This window comes from Mirounga angustirostris, unplaced genomic scaffold (genome assembly GCF_029215605.1).
Source record: "Mirounga angustirostris isolate CCGP_5_RB_7025 unplaced genomic scaffold, mMirAng1.0.hap1 SCAF_10, whole genome shotgun sequence".
NCBI lineage: Eukaryota > Metazoa > Chordata > Mammalia > Carnivora > Phocidae > Mirounga > Mirounga angustirostris.
In genome coordinates, this window is record NW_026991718.1 from 271,271 (window position 1) to 296,025 (window position 24,755).

General features: G+C 38.5%; 1 protein-coding gene across 5 annotated transcripts in view; it reads left to right on the top strand.

Moving 5' to 3' along the window:
• Positions 1 to 24,755, top strand: part of NBAS (NBAS subunit of NRZ tethering complex) — a 322,841-nt gene that overhangs the window by 9,895 nt on the left and 288,191 nt on the right. For 3 of the 5 annotated variants that reach the window (XR_010405385.1, XM_054509604.2, XM_045884116.3), the window contains exons 6-9: positions 5,214 to 5,257; positions 15,583 to 15,716; positions 17,806 to 17,939; positions 19,364 to 19,462. Coding sequence is in view for 4 of the 5 variants with exons in the window: in XM_054509604.2 (XP_054365579.2) it covers positions 5,214 to 5,257; positions 15,583 to 15,716; positions 17,806 to 17,939; positions 19,364 to 19,462 (411 nt within the window). In the remaining variant the exon portion in view is untranslated. Of the gene's footprint in view, positions 1 to 1,277; positions 1,505 to 5,213; positions 5,258 to 15,582; positions 15,717 to 17,805; positions 17,940 to 19,363; positions 19,463 to 24,755 lie in introns of those variants that run through there. The other 2 variants (XM_045884119.3, XM_045884117.3) reach the window with 2 other exon arrangements.

Below are 24,755 nucleotides of genomic sequence, written 5' to 3' on the forward strand. Positions count from 1 at the left end.
AGCTGGCACAATATGGCTAAATTACTTGCTTGAGGATTTGAAATCTACCATTCTAGCTTCAGTGTTCCTGCTTTTAACCCCTAATCTATACTACCTTTTGATCATGTTGTTTAGCCATATATGCTTGTATGCTTACATGTGGGTTTCCCCTGGTATAGTTAGGGCCACTGCTTTGCACAACTCCAGGGTTGTCATTTACTTAAAATTCCTTGTGAGTGGGATCTGGTGTCTGCAAGTCCAGTTACACTGTGTGTTCCTTGGAAGCGGGCCCTGTCCTTTTTTCCTAGCAGTTTATTGAAGATTTTATTTTAGAGAGAGCTAGAGAGAGAGAGAGAGAGTGAGCATGCACGAGCAGGGGGAGGGGCAGAGGGAGAGGAAGAGAGAGAATCTCCAGCAGACTCCCCACTGAGCTTGGAGCCCAGTGCAGGGCTTGATCCCAGGACCCTGAGATCATGACCTGAGCCGAAATCAGGAGTCAGATGCTTAATCGACTGAGCCACCCAGGCGCTCCTCCCTAGGAGTTTATATTTCCTTGAACATAATAGATGCCTGGTTAGTGTTTGATGAATAAGTAAGGTGTTTGTAAGTGGGATAGAAGAACCAGAGGCTGGGAGGACATTCCAGGGCATAGTCCACTGACTTGCTCAGAGTTGGCAGTCAGTTCCTCTTGCTGAATTGATAGATACACTTCGTAGTAATCTGAAAGGAAGAGTGTTTGAGCAAAGATGTGGAATGGTTAGCAAAGAAAAAGGGCAGGGTAAATCCTCAAAGTAAACCTGATGCACCGTGGCTGTGCCTGAGTTTAAGATCTTTGTTTTCGCTATTCCACGTTTGTTTTTTGTGCTGTGGTGAAGAACATATACAAGGCAAGATTGCTCAGTAGTGCTAGTAGTGGGTACCTGGTATTCGGTCAGTATTTGTTGATTGTATTACAATATGAAAGATTGCTCTAGTGTTCAGGGTCATTTTTCGATATTTAGAAGCAGTCATAAATAGGAAATGTTTTTGAGGAGAGAAAATGCAAAGCTGAAACACGTGTTAGTTGTAGTTCAGAGAGAGCCCTGCCTTTTTCAAGATCATACCAGGGCTGCTGGGCCCCAATGTGTTTGTAGTGGGTGGCAGGTGACTCCGGTCCTTTGCTCTGATACGGCATCCCTAACCTGCTTGTGTGTGGGGCTCACATGGATAAAAAGCGACTTCTTGTGAATTGCTACTTTAATTTGTAATTTGGCAGTAATTACATATTATAAGTGCTAATATGTGTTTCCTTTTTTCCTAAGTAGTGAAGTAACAATTTCTTATTATGGGCTGTTAGGGACTAATTAGGAACCATCACAGAACACAACAAAAAGCATTAAAATAAGGGACTCATAAAAAAAGGCATTCTCCCCCAAATTTGCTTAAGTGAATATATTTATGAAGTTTTGACAGAACCAAATTTATGTCTCTCTCCCTCCATTTCCCCAGCAGAAGAGCAACTATTATTTGTGATGATACTAAGGATGTAAGTAATAAACACTGACTTAAGTCTAGTTGGTGCTAATTTATATGTATTTATACGTGTCTTCATTAATCTTTCCCTAAGCTATGAAGTTGCTATTACCCATTCTATTTTATTGAGAGGAAATAAAACTCCTATTGAATATTTTGTCCAGGTTACCCAGATGAGCTGAAATCAGGTCAGCCTCACTTCAAAGACCATGTTCTTTCCACTGTATTCTACTTGGAGGCTGAATAGTCAATTTCTTGAAGAAAGTTATTACCATATTTATAATTGGCTTTTGTCTGTCATATTCTTTTTTATTTTTATTATTTTATTCTTTTTTATTTATTTATTTTTTTGCAGAACGTGCCCTCTTTAATACCCATCACCAGGCTAACCCATCCTCCCACCCCCCTCCCTCTAGAACCCTCAGTTTGTTTTTCAGAGTCCATCGTCTCTCATGGTTCGTCTACCCCTCCGATTTCCCCCCCTTCATTCTTCCCCTCCTGCTAGCTTCTTTTTTTTTCTTAACATATATTGCATTATTTGTTTCAGAGGTACAGATCTGAGATTCAACAGTCTTGCACAATTCACAGCGCTTACCAGAGTACATACCCTCCCCAGTGTCTATTACCCAGTCACCCCATCCCTCCCACCCCACCCCCCACTCCAGCAACCCTCAGTTTGTTTCCTGAGATTAAGAATTCCTCATATCAGTGAGGTCATATGATACATGTCTTTCTCTTTTTGACTTATTTCGCTCAGCATAATACCCTCCAGTTCCATCCACGTCGTTGCAAACGGCAAGATCTCATTCCTTTTGATGGCTGCATAATATTCCATTGTATATGTATACCACATCTTCTTTATCCATTCATCTGTCGATGGACATCTTGGCTCTTTCCACAGTTTGGCTATTGTGGACATTGCTGCTATAAACATCGGGGTGCACGTACCCCTTCGGATCCCTACTTTTGTATCTTTGAGGTAAATACCCAGTAGTGCAATTGCTGGATCGTAGGGTAGCTCTATTTTCAACTTTCTGAGGAACCTCCATACTGTTTTCCAGAGTGGCTGCACCAGCTTGCATTCCCACCAACAGTGTAGGAGGGTTCCCCTTTCTCCACATCCCCGCCAACATCTGTCATTTCCTGACTTGTTAATTTTAGCCGTTCTGACTGGTGTGAGGTGGTATCTCATTGAGGTTTTGATTTGGATTTCCCTGATGCCGAGCGATGTTGAGCACTTTTTCATGTGTCTGTTGGCCATTTGGATGTCTTCTTTGGAAAATGTCTGTTCATGTCTTCTGCCCATTTCTTGATTGGATCATTTGTTCTTTGGGTGTTGAGTTTGATAAGTTCTTTATAGATTTTGGAACTAGCTCTTTATCTGATATGTCATTTGCAAATATCTTCTCCCATTGTGTCAGTTGTCTTTTGGTTTTGTTGACTGTTTCCTTTGCTTTGCAAAAGCTTTTTAACTTGATGAAGTCCCAATAGTTCATTTTTGCCCTTGCTTCCCTTGCCTTTGGCGATGTTTCTAGGAAGAAGTTGTTGCGGCTGAGGTCGAAGAGGTTGCTGCCTGTGTTCTCCTTTAGGATTTTGATGGACTCCTGTCTCACACTGAGGTCTTTCAACCATTTGGAGTCTATTTTTGTGTGTGGTGTAAGGAAATGGTCCAGTTTCATTCTTCTGCATGTGGCTATCCAATTTTCCCAACACCATTTGTTGAAGAGACTGTCTTTTTTCCATTGGACATTCTTTCCTGCTTTGTCAAAGATTAGTTGACCATAGAGTTGAGGGTCCATTTCTGGGCTCTCTATTCTGTTCCATTGATCTATGTGTCTGTTTTGTGCCAGTACCATACTGTCTTGATGATGACAGCTTTGTAATAGAGCTGGAAGTCCGGAATTGTGATGCCGCCAGCTTTGCTTTTCTCTTTCAACATTCCTCTGGCTATGCGGGGTCTTTTCTGGTTCCATACAAATTTTAGGATTATTTGTTCCATTTCTTTGAAAAAAGTGGATGGTATTTTGATGGGGATTGCATTGAATGTGTAGATTGCTCTAGGTAGCATTGACATCTTCACAATATTTGTTCTTCCAATCCATGTGTGTGGAACGTTTTTCCATTTCTTTGTGTCCTCCTCAATTTCTTTCATGAGTATTTTATAGTTTTCTGAGTATAGATCCTTTGCCTCTTTGGTTAGATTTATTCCTAGGTATCTTATGGTTTTGGGTGCAATTGTATATGGGATCGACTCCTTAATTTCTCTTTCTTCTGTCTTGGTGTTGGTGTATAGGAATGCCACTGACTTCTGTGCATTGATTTTATATCCTGCCACTTTACTGAATTCCTGTATGAGTTCTAGCAGTTTTGGGGTGGAGTCTTTGGGGTTTTCCACATAAAGTATCATATCATCTGCAAAGAGTGAGAGTTTGACTTCTTCTTTGCTGATTTGGATGCCTCTTATTTCTTTTTGTTGTCCGATTGCTGTGGCTGTCATATTCTTTTTTAAAAGATTTTATTTATTTATTTATTTGACAGAGAGAGAGACAGCGAGATAGGGAACACAAACTGGGAGTGGGAGAGAGAGCCCAGTGTGGGACTCGATCTCAGGACCCCAGGATCATGACCTGAGCCAGAGGCAGACTCTTAATGACTGAGCCACCCAGGCACCCCATGTCATATTTTAATAAATATTAGTCTTTATAATTTGTTTTAAAAGTGATGCTTAGTCATTTTACCAATATTAGAAAAGAGTTAAGTCTTTAAGAAAGAAGAACTACAAATTACCTACGGGTCAGCCAAAATGCTGTATGTTTTTTGTACCTTTTCTGTGTGTGGGTGTGCTCTTTAGTCTTAACAATACATTCTATACATTCTATTTGATAACCTATTTTCTTGATAACTTATGGGAAGATGTTCATAATATTATTAATTTTCAAATCACATGCAGTAATTGCATGATATTTCATTGAGTGCATTAGCAAAATCTGATCTTCTACTGGGTGTATTTTTCTCTTTCATAAATTAGGCTGCATGAATTTCCTTGAGATCTGTGTGTATCTGTAATTATTTCCCAGGGATAACTTAATTATAGAAGTTGAATTGCTAGATCAAATTACTGTGGGCATTAAGGTTTTTTGATAATTGTTACTAAATTATTTTCTAGAAGGTTTACCAATTTTCATTTTTAAACATATAATAATGATATCACTTTGGTATATATTTCAAGATCACAGATTTTAAATAGGTCACTGGTAACAAATATGGTCACCTCTTAAAGCTATTTGATTTATTAAAGCAAGACTTATTTTCCCCTAAGTGATTTAAACTTTGTAATATGATACAGACCATGGTTCTTGACCAAGATCAATCTGTGGAGCTTTAAAAAAATATTGTTGCTTGGCCCTGTTCCATATTTGCTGAATCAGAACCTTTGGGGAGGGGCCATGCATCTGTATTGTATTAAAAGACCATGCTTAATCTAACTTACGCTTACATTATTCTATTCCGGGTGTAGCTCTGTTTCTCGTGAAATAAGGTTGCAAGAAAATGTTGTCACCAATGGAACGGTCTTATTTGAGCACAAATCCATGTCTGAGAGAAGGACTGGTTTAGTGTTGGGCAGACAAGTTGTCTGTTTTATCATTTTTTGTGTGGTTTCATAGTACAACAAAATGGTGTTGTGGTGAAACTATTGGCTTAATTTTACACATATTTTGCAGGTCTGCAAAAGATGATTTTACATCTATTATTGGGAAATGTCAAGGTAAGAGTTTCCAAAATATTGAAAAAATGAAAATTTCAAATTTATAACAGTTAACAGTATTCCTTAAATGTCAGAGTAGATACTAAATATTAATGACTGTTGTGACTCTATTAAGCTAATTTTAAAACTTCTTAACTGATTTCTCTTACTGCCTTAAATGTTTTGCTTTGTCCATTTTGGACATTTTAAAGAGATTTGCAATTGCCTGGGTGGCTCAGTCAGTTAAGCGTCTGCCTTTGGCTCAGGTCATGATCCCAGGGTCCTGCGACCTAGGCCCGCAACGGGCTCCCTGCTCTGAGGGAAGCCTGCTTCTCCCTCTGCCCCTCCCCCTGCTCGTCACACTCTCTCTCTCTCAAATAAATAAAATATTTTAAATAAAAGTCTATGCCAGTTTGGGGATAAAGTATTTGTCTGTAGTCTTTTTTTTCCCCTAATGTTATCTCTCCACTCATTGTGGGGCTTGAGCTCCTGACCCCGAGATGGAGTCACATACTCTACTGACTGAGCCAGCCAGGCGCCTCTAGGCTTTTATTTTGAATTCAATGCAAAAAAAATATATAAATATATATAAGTCAAGAGTTGATTAGATACAAACTAGTAAAAAAAAATCTGGGATTTGATCATTCTTCTGCTGATGTATTCAGCACAAATTACTATCATTTATGTATATGAACCATTTTGCAGTGTACTAGGGATATGACTGAGCAAAAAGGCACGGTCCCCTACCTCTTGAGGTATATAGACACTCAAAATATAATTACTAACTTTGACAAATCTGATGAAGGAAAAATACAGAGCAGAGTGAGCATTTAACCAGGGCTGTGAGATGAGATTGTTGAGAAAAAGTGACTTTGGAAAGCAGCCTAAGGGATGAGTAGAAGTTAGGAGAAGCTGGGGGCGTGTTTCTGTCTTCAGGAGCAGGTATGAAAAGGCAGAGGGAACCTTACAGGAAGAAAATAATTAGGAGGGTGCTATTAGGTAAACGCAACTATTCTCTGTGTTTTAGTCAGGGACCTGCAGTTCCATCTGTCTGACCATGGGTTAGTTTAACAGTGTCATAGTTGTAGGAGTCCTAACGATGGTAATCATGGTTGTTGTGATGATGACAAATATTTATAGTGACCTTACTGTGTGCCAGACACTGTATTTAGGGCCTTATATGCCTTTTTCTCTTTTAATTGGAAGAACATAGTATACGTATTTTATCTCCAGGTGGCATTAGGGTAAGATGATAAATCCTTGACAGTGAAAGAGCGAGGAGAAATTTTGTTTTTCGATAATTCTGAAATCTACAAAATGATGGTAATACAGAGGATTTCTCCCAGCTTCCCTGTGGCAATGCTGGTCTTAAACTCCTTGTCAGATGTGCCATTAGTGAATGGCTCAGGGCGAGTTTCCTTCTCATCTTTCTCATTTTTGGCCATCCACATGTGCTCAGAAAAATAAAGATCAGATGTTTGAAAGATGTTTTCAGTTTTCTTATGAATGGTGATATTCTTTTTTTTTTATTGTGTTATGTTAATCACTGTACATTACATCATTAGTTTTTGATGTAGAGTTCCATGATTCATTGTTTGCGTATAACACCCAGTGCTCCATGCAGTACGTGCCCTCCTTAATACCCATCACCAGGCTAACCCATCCCCCCCCCGAGAATCCTCAGTTTGTTTCTCAGAGTCCATAGTCTTATGGTTCGTCTCCCACTCTGATTTCCCCCCTTCATTTTTCCCTTCCTACTATCTTCTCTTTTTTTTTTCTTTAAACATATAATGTATTATTTGTTTCAGAGGTACAGGTCTGTGATTCATCAGTCTTACACAATTCACAGCGCTCACCATAGCACATACCCTCCCCAGTGTCTATCACCCAGCCACCCTATCCCTCCCACCCCACCCCACCCTCCAGCAACCCTCAGTTTGTTTCCTGAGATTAAGAATTCCTCATATCAGTGAGGTCATATGATACATGTCTTTCTCTGATTCACTTATTTCACTCAGCATAATACCTTTGTTTGATAAATATTAAGCTGCTGCTGTGTGCCAGGCACTCTCCTAGGCGCTGTGTATAAAATGAGGAGTAAGCTGTAGGCGACATTGACTGAAGGGTTTGCAGTCTGTCAGGGAAGAGAGAAATACTTCACTGCAGCGGTACTGACACAATGGGGAAGCATCGCTTTTGCTTAGCTCAAGCCCTGGGAACCTGTGAAAATGTCTCTCGCCCATCACAGCCCTAGCTCAGGCTTTTAACATTTTCACTAAGTTTTATTTATTTGTTTATTTATTTTTTACAACTGTTTCCTGACCAGGTTTTCTTCTCTTTGCCTCTCACTTCACACTGCTTGCCAAATTGATCACTGTTAAATGGGAATTCCATCCAGTTCCCCTTCAGATCTGGCTCCCTGCTTTCTAGAAATGTGACCTTGGACAGGTTACCTTACTGAGACTCAAGTACCTGTAATGACATAATGTTACAGACTGAGTTTTGGAAAAAAATAATAAGCGCTAGTATATGTAAAGCTCTTAGGATAACGTCTGACACATACTAAGTACTTAGGAGACCTTAAGCTTTTATTATCACCACCACTACTAGTCCTGTTATTCTGCCTAGAATCTTTCAGTTGTTCCCCACTGACTGTAGAATACTCATTTTTTCTGACCTTTCAGTCAGTCTGTCCCTTAAGATCCCCCTGCCATGCAGCCTATGTTCTAGTACAAAGCAGCTCGCGCTTTTCTAGCCCCATCATGCTTTTCATGCCTTGGTACAGATAGTTCCTTTTGCCTAGAGGCTCCACTTTTATATTTAATTAATGAGTCTTACATATTTTAGTTCAGGCATCCGCTCTCTTGGGAAACCTTCCCTTCCTGCCCGCTTCCTCATCATTTGTACATCTTTCTTAATGTTTTCCTAGGACTTATTTGTACATGTATCACTACACTCAGGCTAATTGACTTTTTTCCCCCTTAGTTGTTGATGTGCTTATCTGATTCCCCATTAGACTGTAAATTCTTGGAAGGCAGGGCTCCCATCTTACTCAGCTTTTTTTGTTCCTGATGCCCAGCGTGCTGTCCCACATAGTAGGCACACAATTCTTGATCCTATCAAGTTTTTATGAGTTTATGTATGACTATGTATGTATAATTCCTGTGAGTTAATTTTAGAAATTCATGACTGTATGTATATTTATAATTTGTATATACACATATAAAAATTATGGATAATTGTCATGATATTCATGGTTTTTATTCCCTATGCACACATATGTGTATACATACCACAAAGCATAGATAAGGGGCTCTATTTGCTTAGTATCCTGTTGAGAATACTAGAAGAGTAGTGTTTGTGCAAGCTCTAGCATTTTTGAATTTGCTTTCAATTATCTCCTCACCAATGCTTACTAAAGTAGACCAGACCTGGCTTACGTAATGTGTAAGGATCAAGAAGTTCCCAGAAGAATAATTTAGGATGGATATTCAATTACCTATTTCCCAGTGCTGTGCTTCTGTTGGGTGAAGGCTTGGGGAGCCTGCGGTGAGCTGCTGAGAAGCATGTTCGGAACGTTGGAGTGATTCAGACATGCAGGGCCCTTTTGAGTTGTGACTTTAGACACTCACTCTTAGCCAGTAAATAAACTGGGAAATCTGCAAGTTAACATGAAAATGGGAAGCTTAATCCTCTGTATTTCACACAAATTATTTGTTAGAGGTTTTAGTGTGTACAGTTAATGTGGCAGCATGGATGGGATAATAATGCTTTGAGAACTAATGTTTTATTTTGTTGGCTTCCAATTGTGTGCATTTATGACCTTAATGCTGCATTAATGGCTTCTTTCCATTTCATATAATTTGAGGTAATGATCATTTGCTTATTATCTGACTCATCTTTATGGGAATAACTCTCATATGCCAAATATTTCCTGCGTATGCTTGAAGAAAAGGAGCCAGATTGTTGTTAATGCATTTTTGAAACTATATATTGCAGAGTCTGCAAACTAAAATAGGAACTATTTAGTTCCACTTTGATATTTTTCAATTATTGCTTTATAAAGTATATGCCATTTGAGAATGTTTTAAATAGGGTTGCATCTTGTTTTGGCTCTGTTTGCCAGGCCATAAATATTAGCCTTCTCTTTCTGCCTTGAATAGTGACCTAAATAATAGCATATGGAATTAGAAGTTTAGATTATTTATTTATTTTTTTTAGAGCTGTACTATGTTGAGATTTTTCTCATATTTCTGATTTTGAGATCCCATAAGCCAGAGCTTCCAGTGCTAAGGAGCAGCTTGCTTATTGTAATTTTGCTGAGATCCCATCAGCCCACTGGTGGCCTGGTGGGCCCCATGACAACCCAAGCTGAGATACTGTTTTTTGCATTTTTGTATTTCTAAAATTGGCTTGATATTTTGTAGTGTCCATCATATTTTTATTGAGATTCTCTATCTATTCCTTATGTTTATGTTTTCCTTTGAATTCCCAAATATGCTTTAATAGTTGTTTTGAAGCCCTTGTCTGCCTGTTCCTTAATTTGTATATTTCTGGGTCGGTTGGTTGAGTTTTCCCATGTTTATGGATATTTTCCTGCCTCATATGTCTAACACTTTATTTTTTAAATTTGTGATCAATTGATTTTATTTTTAAAAATTATTTAAATTTAATTGCATTAACATGTACCATATTATTAGTTACCAGGGTAGAATTTAGTGATTTATCAGTTGCATATAACACCCAGTGCTCTTAATTAATTTATTTTTTATTTAAAAAAAATTTTTAAGTAGGCTACATGCCCAATGTGGAAGCCAACACGGGGCTTGAACTCATGACCCTGAGATCAAGACCTGAGCTGAGATCCAGACTCAAACACTTAACTGGCTAAGCCACCTAGGCGCCCCTTATTTTTTATTTTTTTACTATTTTATTTTTTTCTGACACTTTAGATTGTATGCTCAACATTATGGAGTTATTAAGTTCTGTTATCTTCCCCTAATTATTGAGTTTTGTTCTGGGTTGTGGTTCGTTTTTTTGTGGATCAGCTTAATCTTTTAAGGCTTGTTTTTAAGTGTTAGAGGATATGGTTTAGAATAGCTTTTACTTTGGGGTTAGATTCGTCCTACTTTAAGGTGGGGTCTTTCTGGGATCTCTTATGAGAGCTCCAAGTGTTCATTGACATCTTTCCACTCCGACGGGGTGGAATTCTAACATTTCCAAATCCTCTCCAAGCTCAGGCAGTTGTTTTCCCCAATAGTCTTTCTGTTCTTGGCCCTGCAGAGAGAGAGAGAGAGAGAGAGAGAGAGAGAGAGAGAGAGAGAGAGTGTGTGTGTGTGTGTGTGTGTGTGTGTGTGTGTGTTTTGAAGGCCCAGGGTTCATCTCTTAGATTTTTATACCTCCTTCTCTGCCTCACTTCCCTCTGGAATGCTGCCTTGCAGATTGTATTCAGCTTAGTAGCTCCAAACTCCATTCTTTATCTGCTGTGTTCATTGAGATTTGCACATGCTGTTGGAGGTCCCTTTTCATCCACCATGGTCCAGAAGGTGCCTACTGGCTGAAAGTAGCTTCTCCCAGTGACCATAGTCTTGCACTGCCTGTAGTATAATGTCTGAAAATAGTTATTTTGACCTATTTTTCTTTTAAAGTAGAAGATCTAATCTGAAACTAGTTACCCTGTTTTTTTTTTTTATGATAAAAGCAGTACATATGTGTAACAAATTCAAACAGTACAGAAGTAGAAAAAGTAAAAATAAACTTTTTCAATTTGTATTTTTCATAAGAACTTAATTTAATATAAAACCTTCTATGCTTATATAAACCTATATATACATGGATTGACTTTTTTCTTTAACAAAACAAGATCATCTTGTATAGTTTGTTCTCCAGCTTCCTCTCCCTCTGACTGAATTGATGTCTTTCCCAGTCAGTATGTACAGATGCATTTCAGTCTTTTAAATGTAGCCACAGTATTCCATTGTAAGAATGTGAACCACATGTTTTTTATTCCCCTCTTGGTAGAAATTTAGGTTGTTTATAGTGGCTTGCTTTCTTCCTCTTTCTCTTACCCATCTTTGCCCCTACCCCCTCCCCCAGCACTGGAAAAGACATCCTGTTTGTCTCTGGGTTTAGTATTCAAAATAGCTACTAATATAATTCTTTCCAGAAAGTTACACCTATTTATACAACTATGAAAAAGGTATGATTGAAGCTGTTTCTTTTCTCCACTGTCAGCACCATATGTTACCTATTTAAAAAATATTTGTTAGGTTCACAGGCAAAGGAAAAAAAAAGCATATTTTTAGTTATTAGGTAGAGCATATGTTAAGTGGCTATTTTTTTCTGAATTGTTAGATCATATCCTTTTGCCTATATTACTCTTAGATTACTTTTTCCTATTGGTGTGATAGTATGAATGTTAACCCTCTGTCATATATGTTGCAAATATTTTCACCCGATCGATTTCCTTTTAAATTTGTTATGGTGGGTTTTTTTTTTTTTTTTTGGTCCACAGAACTTTTTTTTTTTGGTAACTGCATTTGTCACTTTTTTTTTTCCTGTATAATTTTAGGGTTTTTCTTCGTGGTGAGACCTTTCTCATTCTAGGATTGTAACATTTTTCTCATGTCTTTACCAACACTATTATTTCAAACATTCAGATATTTAGCTTCTCAGCAAGTCTTTATAGCTTCACTAGTTTGCGCTTGCTCACTGGAAGATTGTTCATTCAACCCTTCATTTTGCAAATGAGGGAGCTGCACCTCCGTGGTCTCCCCAAGGTCGTGCCCCTTCATTTTATGGCAGCACTGAGAATAGAACCCAGTGTTCCTTGCTTCTTTTTTTTTTTTTTTTAAAGATTTTATTTATTTATTTGAGAGAGAGAATGAGATAGAGAGAGCATGAGAGGGGGGAGGGTCAGAGGGAGAAGCAGACTCCCTGCCGAGCAGGGAGCCCGATGCGGGACTTGATCCCGGGACTCCAGGATCGTGACCTGAGCCGAAGGCAGTCGCTTAACCAACTGAGCCACCCAGGCGTCCTGTTCCTTGCTTCTTAATCTTTCCCCCATTTCTCTTTCCAGTCTGGGTGGGTGAACACTGGAGTAGCGTGTCCTCCGTCAGCTCTTGAGTGCCTGTTACTACCACTAGAGGGCTGGGCCCTGGGGATGCAGTTCTGAACAGAATGGGCCTAGCACCTGGCATTTTGGAATTTATAGTTCATTGAATAGACGATAAAAAGTAGACAAACACATGCATAATTGTTTGGGAGAAGAGATGTGAAGGATGTGAAATCGTTGGATAGTGGAGAATAACAGGGCCTTGAGGCTGCTTAGGCAGGATGGTCAGAGAACGCATCCGGTGAAAGTGATACGTATCACTGAGAGATTTGAGAAATTGAAAAACTTTTGAAAAAATTGAGAACTGAAAGATGAAAAGGAGCCAGGAAAGGGCTCAGGGAAAGGGGCTCCAGGCTGAGAAAACAGCACAGACAAAAGTGCAAGGTGGGAAAGAACTTGGCAACCGGGCGGGTTGAAGGGGCCACAGCTGGTGCAGGATGTGAGTTAGAAGAAACGGTTTCACTGTGAACATGGCAGGTGTCAGATTGCAGGCTTGGTTTACCAGCAGCCATTCCGAATACTTCCCAGACAACCCCATTGACACTTGCTTTGTAAAAATCTGGACTGTTCATTCCTCTCCAAAACCACATAGTCAGCTGGAAAAATGTGGGGATAAAAACCTTTTTTTTTTTTTTTAACATTATTAGGTGAAATCTTATTTTGTGATGAAAACATGTCTTTATCTGGGTCAAAACACATGCTGAGTTTTCTGGAGCTACTGGCTATAACTAGAAGTAATAGTAAAAACAAATCCTTTTCAGATGAAATTTATTTTAGATAAAGAATGTGGTACATAAATCTGTTTATCCTATCAAAATGAGATAAGAGGAAAAAACCTATTATCACAGGTAAAACAGTAATAGTGGAAAAATGTTTCTGTGTTTCTTTAGCGCTTGAATATTTTTCAGGGCATTAAATTATCCCCCCTGGTGTTTGTGTAGCATCTGTGTAGGCAGGTCTTGTATTCCTGTGCTGTTTATCATTTTGTGCTTTGTTTACTTCAAGTTTGATTTTTATTTAAGCTTTATAAAGATAGGGAACTGATCTTTTCCCTCATTTTATTTCCATTAAAAATTTTTTTTTCTAGAACGTGTGTAGTATTTTGTTCGTCTTTAGTATATCCACTAGACCCTCCTGTGTTCAAGGGCCCCTCTTGGATTTTTTTTTTTTTTTTCTGTATGCTTTTTCCCTGTTGATAAATCGTCAAAGAAACTCCTTGATGGCTGGCATACTTTTCTCCTATACAGAACATCTATTATGTGTATTACACAGATAAGAGGGAAGTCTGAATTCTATAGTAGCTCTTCTAGGTAGAGAGAACAGTTATGTAATTCACCTTTAATTTGTAGTCCTTGAGGGATGGTAAACTCTTACCATTACCTTGTCCTGTTAGTATAGATTTTCCTGAAAGAGTTAGTCTTCACTCATTAGTGAACTCTTCACTCATCAGTGAAACACTAATCACCTTCCGTTCCAGGTTCTAGGATGGCAGTGTTGAATAGAACACTGTCTGTGGATTTCATGGAGCTCAGAGACTTGTGGGGGAAATAGTCCTGTAAACAACATAAAGTGATGTGATAAATGCTGTGGAAGAGTTTTGTACTGGATATTTGGGCACAGAGAGAAGAGCAGTCAGTTTTGAAGAGTGCCAAGGAAGGAGGAGGGAATCGTTTGTTACCTCAGGTGGTTGTAACAAAAGCGAACCCTTTTTTTTTTTTTTTTTAAAGATTTTATTTATTTATTTGAGACGGAGAGAATGAGAGACAGAGAGCTTGAGAGGGAGGAGGGTCAGAGGGAGAAGCAGACTCCCCGCCGAGCAGGGAGCCCGATGCGGGACTCGATCCCGGGACTCCAGGATCATGACCTGAGCCGAAGGCAGTCGCTCAACCGACTAAGCCACCCAGGCGCCCCTTGAGGAGTACTGAAGAAGAACATTCTAGGCAGAGGCAGCAATGTGGATGAAAGACAGACTCTCGAGTATGCATGGTTTGCTCATTTGCCATGTGGCTGTGTTGTTGGTGGCTTATTAGCTTTGTGGTGGAGGAAGTGGTGAGAGGCGACCCTGGAAGGCTGTGATGGGGCCCTTTGTAAGGGCCTTGCAGGATGTGATCTGTTGCTCTTTTTAGAAAGATCTCTTTGGAGAGTATTGAGGAAGGATTGGGGGAAAAACTGAAGGGAGGAGACCAATTAGGAGGCCGGTGAGAGAGGCTCAGCAAGAGATGGTGAAGCCTGAATGGGGTATTCTATTAGTAGGGGAAGAGAGAGAAGCCCATGACTCTCAGAAACCTTCTGAGGCAGTCCTGAGGCTCAGTCCAAACTCGGACTGAGAGGCAGTGTGTGGTAGTGAGCTGCTCACTGTTTGGGAATGCAGGACACATAGGTTCTGGGTTTTCTTTGCTCTCGACTCTCAATGTCACCTTGTCAGTCCCTTAATCATTTGGAATCCCTGCTGGTAAAGGGAGGGCACTGGTTCCACCGGTCTCTTCAGTTCTGGGATTCTAATGAGGGGACACTGAAGCGAGCAAAACCTCAAAAACCTTGAACAAATCTAATAGAGTTTAGAGTTTCACAGTCCCTTTTTTGCAGCTGATAGCCTTTCTTTTCATTATTGTACTGAAAAATTCAGAGCAGAAAAAAGGTATTGGATTATTAAGGTTGATTATTAAAATATTATAATTGTGGGACTGATTAGGGATAGTTCTTGATTCACCTAATACATATGTTGATGTGAGATATGTGTGTGTATATATATCTCTCCAATACTGTGTCTGTATAACCCTGCGTCGTATTTCCTTGTTACCTATATTTGATGTATTTAAAAGATCTCCATTGAAATTTTCATTTTTTTGCTGTTAGAGGAGCTGAACTCATTGGATTGGAAATTATTTTATGCCCATTCTCTATGCTTTTGATCTGTCTTAATTTCATAAGTATTTTGAGGTGTACTGTTCTGAGCCTTTGCCGGACCAGGGTCTGCTCAGCATTCGATAGACCACTGGTGTCAGTAATCTTTGCTTCTTAAGTAAGTGGGGCAGAGTTTGCTGTGGTTTATATTTCCCACTCTTACTTGGAGTGGCTTTCTGGAAAGTGTTCTTTTCTATTGAACTGAAGCATTAGAAATCCTTGGGAGAGGATGTAACATAGTTGAATAATTAGTTTAGTTGCATTAACTGTAAATGTTAACTATCTGTATGACACATTGTTAAAAGCACTTCTTTTGTTTTCATTCTAGTTCCAAAAGACCCGAAACCCCAGTGGAGACGTGTAGCATGGAGTTATGATTGTACCCTGCTGGCCTATGCTGAAAGTACAGGAACCGTGAGGGTGTTTGATCTCATGGGAAGTGAACTCTTTGTTATTACCCCAGTACGTGCCTAACCTTAAACTGATTACATAAAAGGCATTCAAAAAAATATGTGAAAGTACTTGAGTGACCGAATGTGAGGAGAGGGGGAATAGACCTATAAATCTGAATAAGTTGTGAACTTAAGATGTTCAGAATCTAGTAGATATCTGTACGTGAAATATTTTTTCTTTGTATTTTGTAATGCAGTATTCAGCGGTAATCCACCATTATGGAAACATGGTGGTAAGTAAATACTAAATAGGTACAGAGAAATGTTAGAAAGTTCCATTGAGGGAAAGTAGTCACTGGACTGTCACAATAGGAACAGCTTCCTGAGGAGTTGGAATTTGTTACCCTAAAGGGGATAGAAATTGAAAGGGAGAGTGGAGAAAAAATTAATGGTGGTAATAACTTTTATTTGTGTAGTGCTTTATACTTAATTAATGAGTTTGATATATATTCTTAGTTGATATTCACAACAACGCTTTGAATAGATTGGCCAGATATTATCCACATTTTACAGTTTAGAAAACTGAAATTGAGAGGCAGTTGAATGACTTTTCCCATGGCAATCCAGTTAATTAAGTGTTTCTTTCAGGAATCCAGTGCTTTTTACTTTGTATCCTTCTTCCTTGAATGAACAAGATACAGAGGCAGGTAGAACAACAGTGCTAACTCTTGCTGCATTTTAGGATCAGCTGGGAAGCTTTGTAAAGAAAAGAAAAACAACAGAAAAGTTACTTGATTGTCTAGGCTTAACCCATAGAAATTCTGATTTAATTGATTGGAGTGGGCTCTGGGCATTAGTATTGTTTACAAGTTTTCCAACTGATTTTTAATGAGAAGCTAGGGATAAGAACCGGTGATACAGAGAATGACTTTTGTTCAGAAATAATGACTGGAGAAACTTGAAAAAATGTGTTAGCCTCATATTATGGAAGTCCAGGGGAACCAAACTAACAAGTTTGGATCACTGTTTTCTAGACTAGCACTGTCTGATAGAAAAGTAATGTGAATTATATATATGATCACATTGTAATTTTAAATTTTCTAGTAGTTGCATTAAGAGTTTAAACAGGTGAAATTTATTATATAATCTAGTATATCATAAATATTATTTCAATATGTAATCCATGTAAAGATTATTAATGAGATATTCTACTTTCTTTGGTACCAACTCTTTGAAATGTCATGTTTATTTTTATATTTAGAGTCTGTCTCAATTAGGACTAGCCATATATCAAGTGTTCAGTAGCCACATGTGGCCACAGTATTTATTTTGTGGTTCTAGATAGTGAGGTGTAGTCATTCAGTGTGATAAACTTTATGTGTGCTTCCCAAGGTGCACATGCCTTCAGATCCTTAGCAACATAGCCTGATATTTAGTTCATGGGAAAAGGTTGACATTGAGTGAATGTTTTAAGTGTCTTTTCTTTTTAGTTGCTGATGGGGCAAATGGGAAGTAATTAAAGCTTTTTTTTTTAAGATTTATTTGAGAGAGAGAGAGCACATGCATGCAAGCATGGGGGGCTACAGGGGGAGGGGCAGGGGGAGAGAGAAACACAAGCAGACCCCGTGCTGAGTGCAGAACCTGACTTGGGGCTGCTCAATCTCATGACCCTGAGATCAAACCTGAGCTGAAACTAAGAGTCAAATGCTCAGCCAACTGCGCCACCCAGGTGCCCCGAGGCTTTTTTTTTTTAAAGCATTGGTTACTGCTGGCAATGAAAGTCAACATTTGGGACCTTATATCTGAGCTCTGTATCTTAGAATTCTTTGAGGCTAAATGGTGGCATTACTCTCCCCCCACCCCCCGCCCCCATACACACACATAGCAGAAGTACAGTCTCAACAGAAATTCATGTAACTAGGTGAATTTCTCTTCCAAAGAGGGTTGTGTGGTTGTAGCCTGTGTTGGGAGGGCGGGTCTAAAGTTGGGTTTCTGGTTCTAGGCACTCTGATATGCATGATTCTTCAGTATATGGAGCAGTTCTCGGACTGTCTTAATGTGTACTTGGCAAGGCCAGTGCCTGTGATGTCTTCCAACTATACATGTGTTAACTTCTAGCTGGTATCTTTTTAGTGCCTTGATTTACCTCTCTTCCATAGGCATCCAGTTTAGCCGGTGATTTGAGCTATGCCATTGCTGGGTTGATATTTTTAGAATATAAAGCCAGCGTACAGTGGTCTGCAGAACTCCTGGTCATCAATTACCGAGGAGAACTGAAAAGTTACCTTGTAAGGTAAAAATATATTTTATTTGGGAGCTCCTATTTGAAATAATGTTTTTCTCTGGCTTAGTGTCAGATTTTGTTTTGTTTGTTCTTTCAGCATTTTATTGTTAAAAATTGCAAATGTAACAGGAAGGTTGAAACCATTTTATAGTGAATACTCCTATACTGTCACTTAAATTCTTTGATTAGCATTTTTCTATACTTGCTATTTCATATTTCTGTCCATCCCTCCATCTAGCCATTAATCAGTGTTATTTTTTAATGAATTTCAGAGTTAGTACTTATGTACTTTAGTATGCATGTCATTAATTAAAGTTTAAGGTTTGCTTACAGTTTTCTCTTTTGAAATAAAATTTGCCTACAATGAAATGTACAGATCTTAAGTGTACCAGCCAGTGAATTATGACAAATGCATACACTGTGCAATTCAAACCCCTATCAAGATGCAGCACATTACCATCATGCTAGAAAGTTCCCTCATGCTCCTTCCTAGTAAATCTGTCTACACCTACCCCCCAGCTTATCCATCCACCCTTTGCCTGTTCTGGTAATTCACATTAATGGACTCCTAGTATGCACTCTCCTGTCTAAGGCTTCCTTCACTTAGCATATTTTGCGATTTATTTGTGTTTTTTCATGTATCAGTAGTTTATTCCATCTTATTATAATAATAATTTATTTCACTATATGAATATTTCATGTATTTTAGAGTTGTTACTACAAAGTACCATAAATGGGGTGCCTTATCAACAACAGAAATTTACTGCTGACACTTCCCGAGGGTGCAAGTCTGTGTTCTGGGTGCCAGCATGGTTGGGTTCTGGTGAGAACCTTCTTTTGGTTTGCAGACTGCTGACTTGTCTTTGTATCCTCACATGGTGGAAATAGAGCTAGGTAGCTCTCTGACCTCCTCTTGTAAGGGCAGTAATTCCTTTCGTGAGGGCTTCATCCTCATGACCTAATTACTTCCCCAAAACCCCACCTCCAAATACCATTGCACTGGCATTAGAGTTTTAACATATGAATTTTGTGGGGGACACAGACCTTCAATCCATAGTGGGGTCACAAGCATTCAGACCATAGTGTTCCTGATTTGTTGATTCATTCTTCTGTTGATGGACTTCTGATTTCCAGTTTTGGGCTACTGTGAATAAAGCTGTTATGACCATGCTTTACAAGTATTTATGGATATGTATTTTCATTTCTCTTGGGTCACGTCTTTGAGTGGAACTGCTGAATCATAGGGTAGATACTTCCAGACCTTTTTCCAGAGTTTTTATATCATTCATATTCCCACCAATTACGAATCAGAGTTCTGGTTGTTTTGTATCCTCAGCTGTGTTTGGTGCTGTCTTTTAAATCATAGACATTGTAGTGGGTATTTTTTGGTCTCTCACTGGGCCTTACTGGTACTCTTTTCTTCTTAAATGTAGTGTTGGAACAAATCAGAGCTATCAAGAGAGTCACTGTTTCAGCTTCAGTAGTCATTATCCTCATGGAATCAGCACAGCTATTTACCATCCTGGTCACAGGTAAGCAATCATGTCTCCTCTTTGGTGGAGTATGAGGTGGATGGAGAGGTCTTGGCACAGTTTCAGAGAGAAGTTATTTTGGCTTCTTCATTTCCTCCTCTCGTGCATAGTTGTCTTAAGTATCTGTGATGTGGTTGTAGTCCTCTTCTGAGCATTTCTGTTCATCTGGCTGACTGAGCTCTGAGCCATATGGGGCAATGGGAATATTCACTGAGAAAGTTTTTCTTTTCTCTTCACTTTCTTAATCTTATTTTTCTCATCTGTGAAATGAGTATGTAGCTAACTTCTAGCACTCTAGCATGTCGCGAGAACTCACAAAAGGCTGCATGTGAAGTGCCCTTGCACAGGACGGCTCCGTCCGCATCCCTGCCCTCCTCCTCCTCTCCTTCGCTGCAGGTTAGGGCTGCTTTGATGGTGCCACAGCTGATTCCTACAATTGTCACCCGGTCTTCATAGATGTCACTTCTCCACGTATTTGCCACCTACATTGAGGGTTAGTTGAAAATTGGGCATTTTCTACTTACCGTGATTTCTCTCCTTTCATTTTGTTGTTTGAGAGTGAAATTTACATTAATTTTATAAGTTAGCCAAGCTAACTTTTTGGTTCTCTAAATGAGGAGAGTTGTAAGTCAGACAAACCTAGCTTAAATTCTGAATTTTGAGACTTACTCTGTGTCTGTTTGTAAGTCCTTAAACTCACTGATCCTCTATGTACTTGCATCCCTTTTTCATCAAAAAGACTTAATTTTTGTATTCTATTCAGTCATAGGTCTGTCCTTTTTGTTCAGAATTTTATGATTATGAAATTTCATACTGCAAAGGAACCCACACCCACCAGAGTCTCTTTGTACTCTTCCCTGATCCTTCCTACTAGAGATAACCACTGTCCTGAATTTTGTGTTTATCATTCTTTTGCTTTCCTTTTAGTTTTACCACCTACTCATATTTAGTTTTGCTGTTTGGCTTTATATAAATGGAATCATATGGGAGACACACAAGTCTTGCTTTGAGGCTTGCTTTTTGATGCACGTTTTTCTAGTTCATTCAGTTTCAACTACCATTAGGATATTTAATTTTATGTATATCGCAGCATATTTATTCATTCTCCTGTATATGAAAATTTGGTTTGTTTCCAGTTTTTTTTGGTTATAAAAATAGTACTGTGAGGGGTGCCTGGGTGGCTCAGTCGTTAACATCTGCCTTCGGCTCAGGTCATGATCTCAGGGTCCTGGGATCGAGCCCCGCATTGGGCTCCCTGCTCCGCGGGAAGCCTGCTTCTCCCTCTCCAACTCCCCCTGCTTGTGTTCCCTCTCTCGCTGTGTCTCTCTCTCTGTCAAATAAATAAATAAAATCTTAAAAAAAAAATAGTACTGTGGCCAAAATGATTATGCATTCCTCTGACACATACATGTAAGAATTTCTGTGGGATATATAAGTAGAAGTGGAATTGCTGAATTACTGAGTTTGTACATCTTCAACTTTACTGGGTAATGCAAGTGTTTTTCAGAATGGTTCTACCAGTGCACAGTTCCATCAGCAGTGTATGAAAGTTTCTGTGGCTTCTTATTAGTGCTCTTGATATCAGACTTCTAAATATTTGCTGATCTGGTTAGATATAAAAGAATATCTCATTGTGGTTTTAATTTTTATTTCCCTGATTACTGATGAGTTTGGACAGCTTTTTATGTTATTGGCCATTCATGTTTTGTCATCTATGAAATGCTTTTTTTAAATCTAATTTCTTAATTTTTATGGGGTATTTGGTCTTGACCTTCTTTATGTGATCTGGATGTTAATTCTGGATTATGTGCCTATTGAGTATTTCCTTCCAACATGTGACTTTCCAAAAAAATTTACCTTTTTTGAGTTATATCTCTGTGTAGTTTCAACTGTTAAATAATCTTAAAAACTGACCTTTTCACTAATTTCTTTCCAAAGATAACTACTTTGAGATATTTTATTTGATACCATCGGTTGTTTTCATACATAAAAATAAAATGCTGTGTTGTTACTTCTTGATTTTTCTGTTTTACACATTACCTATTAATGTCTCTTTATGGAATATGAGTATCTAGTTTTCTTACTCTGTCCTCACATACACAAACCTAGCCTTCTCTTGTTCAATTTTGATTTTGTAGGGTAAATATTATTATGGTTATGTAGATGCTATTCACAGATGAGACAAGAACCTTCTGTAGTATTGCGTGATTGCCTTTTCATTCTTATTCATTCATTCATTCAATAAACATTTATTCATTTCCTGCTCTGTGCCATGTGCTGTTCCAGATGCTTGGTAGATACCTTATGGAACTTACTTCTAGAAGGGGTGACAGACAATAAACAATGAACATAGAGTATTTGAGGAACTGATAAGTGCTGTGGGGGGAAAAAATGAACAGCAGATGGAGGACAATGGCAGAGTGGGGAGTAGGGTATGGATTGTAATTTTAAGTAGGGTAGACAGGTTACCCTCACTGAGAAAGTGACATTTGCGCAAAGACCTGCAAGAGGTGTGAATCTTCTTTATTTGGATATCTGGGGGAAGAGTGTTCTGTGCAGAAGGAGTAGCCAAAGTGAAATGAGTTGGGAGCCTACTGGCCATTTTCTAGAAACTGCAAGGAGGCCAGTTTGGCTGAAGCTGACTGAGTAGAGTAATATATTGACGTCAAAGAGATAAAGCCAGTGCTAAATCATGGAGGGGCTCCGTATGCTAGAGTAAGGCCTATCTGGTAACTTCTTACCTGTGTATGTTCTTGTAATTAATTTTTTTTTTTTTTTTTTTTTTAGTTTGCAAAGTTTTAAAATACATTTATTATAGATTTAACGGTAAACTCATTCCTGTTAGTGTAGATCCCTCTATAGTATACCATATGCATTAGATATTCTGTAGGTTTTGTCTTCTTGAAGTCTTTATCAGAACTTTCTGACCTGCTCTGATGTAGGTTTTCGTCTGCCGCATAGCTATTTCCTTAAGAGTGTCTGTAAGTTTCACTTCATCATCCTGAGGATTACTTTTATATTTTTCGTTGCATCACCTGTTTCCTGGATCCTATTTTTTTTTTTTTTCTTTTTTGGTTTATTTTGCTGTTTTGGTGACCTTCTGTAATTCCCTGAGGAAGAGTACCTGGGAAATATATAGTTTTTGAGGCCTTGCCTGTCTGAAAATGGCATTTATTCTATATCTTCATGCCTAAATGATAATTTGCTGAATAGAATTGTAGGCTGGAACTAATTTTTCTTTTAGAATTTTGAAGATATTGCTCCATTGTCGTCTAGCTTCTCATGCATTTTTTTTCCCCTCTATTTTTTTTGTCTTCCTTCTCTCCGGAAACTCAGATTCTTTTATTTCCCACAGTGTTCCGAAAATTGGTAGTGTTATGTCTTGGAGTAGTTTTTTATTTCCACACTGTTGGCCCTTCAGTTTGAATACTCACTTTTGGAAAAATTTATTGAATTATTTCTTTGATTGTTCTTCCCCTCTGTTTTCTCTTTCCTGTTTGGAATGTCTGTTCTCTATTTGTTAGTCTCACTGGGCTCACCTTTATTCTTTTTTTTTAAGATTTTATTTATTTGAGAGAGAGAGAATGAGAGAGAGAGAGCACATGAGAGGGGGGAGGGTCAGAGGGAGAAGCAGACTCCCTGCTGAGCAGGGAGCCCCATGCGGGACTCGATCTTGGGACTCCAGGATCATGAGCTGAGCAGAAGTGAGTCACTTAACCAACTGAGCCAGCCAGGTGCCTGGACTTACCTTTATTCTTATTCTCTTTTTCCCCCCTTTGTGTTTGTTGGAAAAGAGAAGTAAAAGATTATTTTAATTCTTTCTATATAAATGTATATACTTAACGGAGTAAGCAGTTTGAAGCACTTTTGAGATCTATTGTAAATATAATGAATTAAAGATACATAAGATTTCCAAATGAGTATTCAGTGAGCCACTAGTTGTTTTGAGGATTAGATACATAGTAGGTACTCAGGATATGATAGTAGTGGATAAACATAATACTGTTAATTTCTTCCTTTTGATTTTTGTGGCTCCAGCCATAAAGAGTCAGTTTTGCTATATCGTCCTTAAGAAATCTGAAAATCGGGGCGCCTGGTGGCTCAGTCGGTTAAGCGTCTGCCTTCAGCTAAGGTCATGATCTCCAGGTCCTGGGATCGAGCCCTGCATTGGGGCTTCCTGCTTATCAGGGAGTCTGCTTCTCACTCTCTCCCTCTGCCCCTCCCCACTGCTTGTTTTCTCTCTCAAATAAATAAAACCTTAAAAAAAAAAAAGAAATTTGAAAATCATTTGCAAGCCTAGTTAATTAAAAAATTTAAAAAATTGTTTATTGTATTTTGCCTATTATTTTCCAATCTGAAATAATAGATCTTTGTTTTATTTTGGATACAGTTAAGTGATCACATGCACAGTTAGAGGTCTTTACATTTCATAAAATTGAATGTAATTGTATATGCTGCAAATTACTGCCATTTTCTTAAAACATTTCTTTATAAAATAAACATGTTACAAGAATAAGAAAATTGTGTTGTTTTTATTTTATTCTTTCAACTTCGTACATGAAGTGTGGCCTTTTAATGTTCGTTTTTATAGCTCAGATGCCATATTTTCCTGGCATAGCTTCACATTAAGTTTTGAACTTAAATTTTGCTGTTAGAAAGGGGTTAGCATGTGTTTTGCTTTCAACTGCTCCGTTTTCTGGGGCGAATTTTATCAAGTCTAGACGGTACCCATGACACTCCGCTTGCTGGTTTGATTTCTGTGAGGTTGACTGTTTCTTTGTTTGCATCTTCTTTGATATTGTGTTTTATTATGTTTAAGCCAGGTTTTTCTCTTTGCTCTTTTAAGGCCTTTTTTGTTTGTTTGTTTGTTTTATTCAACTTGATTTTGTTGTTTTTAAAGCCTAGGTATTAATACCTTTCTCTGTACATATATAATTTTTAAAATTTATGTTGTACTTTACTTCCTTAGCACATATATACATTTATAAAAATTTAATCTGTTGTCCATTAAAAAGTACATTCTGATAGAGGAATTGTCTGTATTATAAAGATTGCTAAGGTAGAAAGCCTGTTTTATCTTTGGCCTGCTTTCCATTCCTCTTGTATTGTGGCTTGCAGTAGGCAGCACAGCACACCCTTGGTAGGTGTTGTGGAAGATGTAAGATGAAGGACAGTCTTGACCTCAAGGCCTTATATTCTTTTTTTTTTTTTTAAGATTTTATTTATTTATTTGACAGAGAGAGACAGCGAGAGAGGGAACACAAGCAGGGGGAGTGGGAGAGGGAGAAGCAGG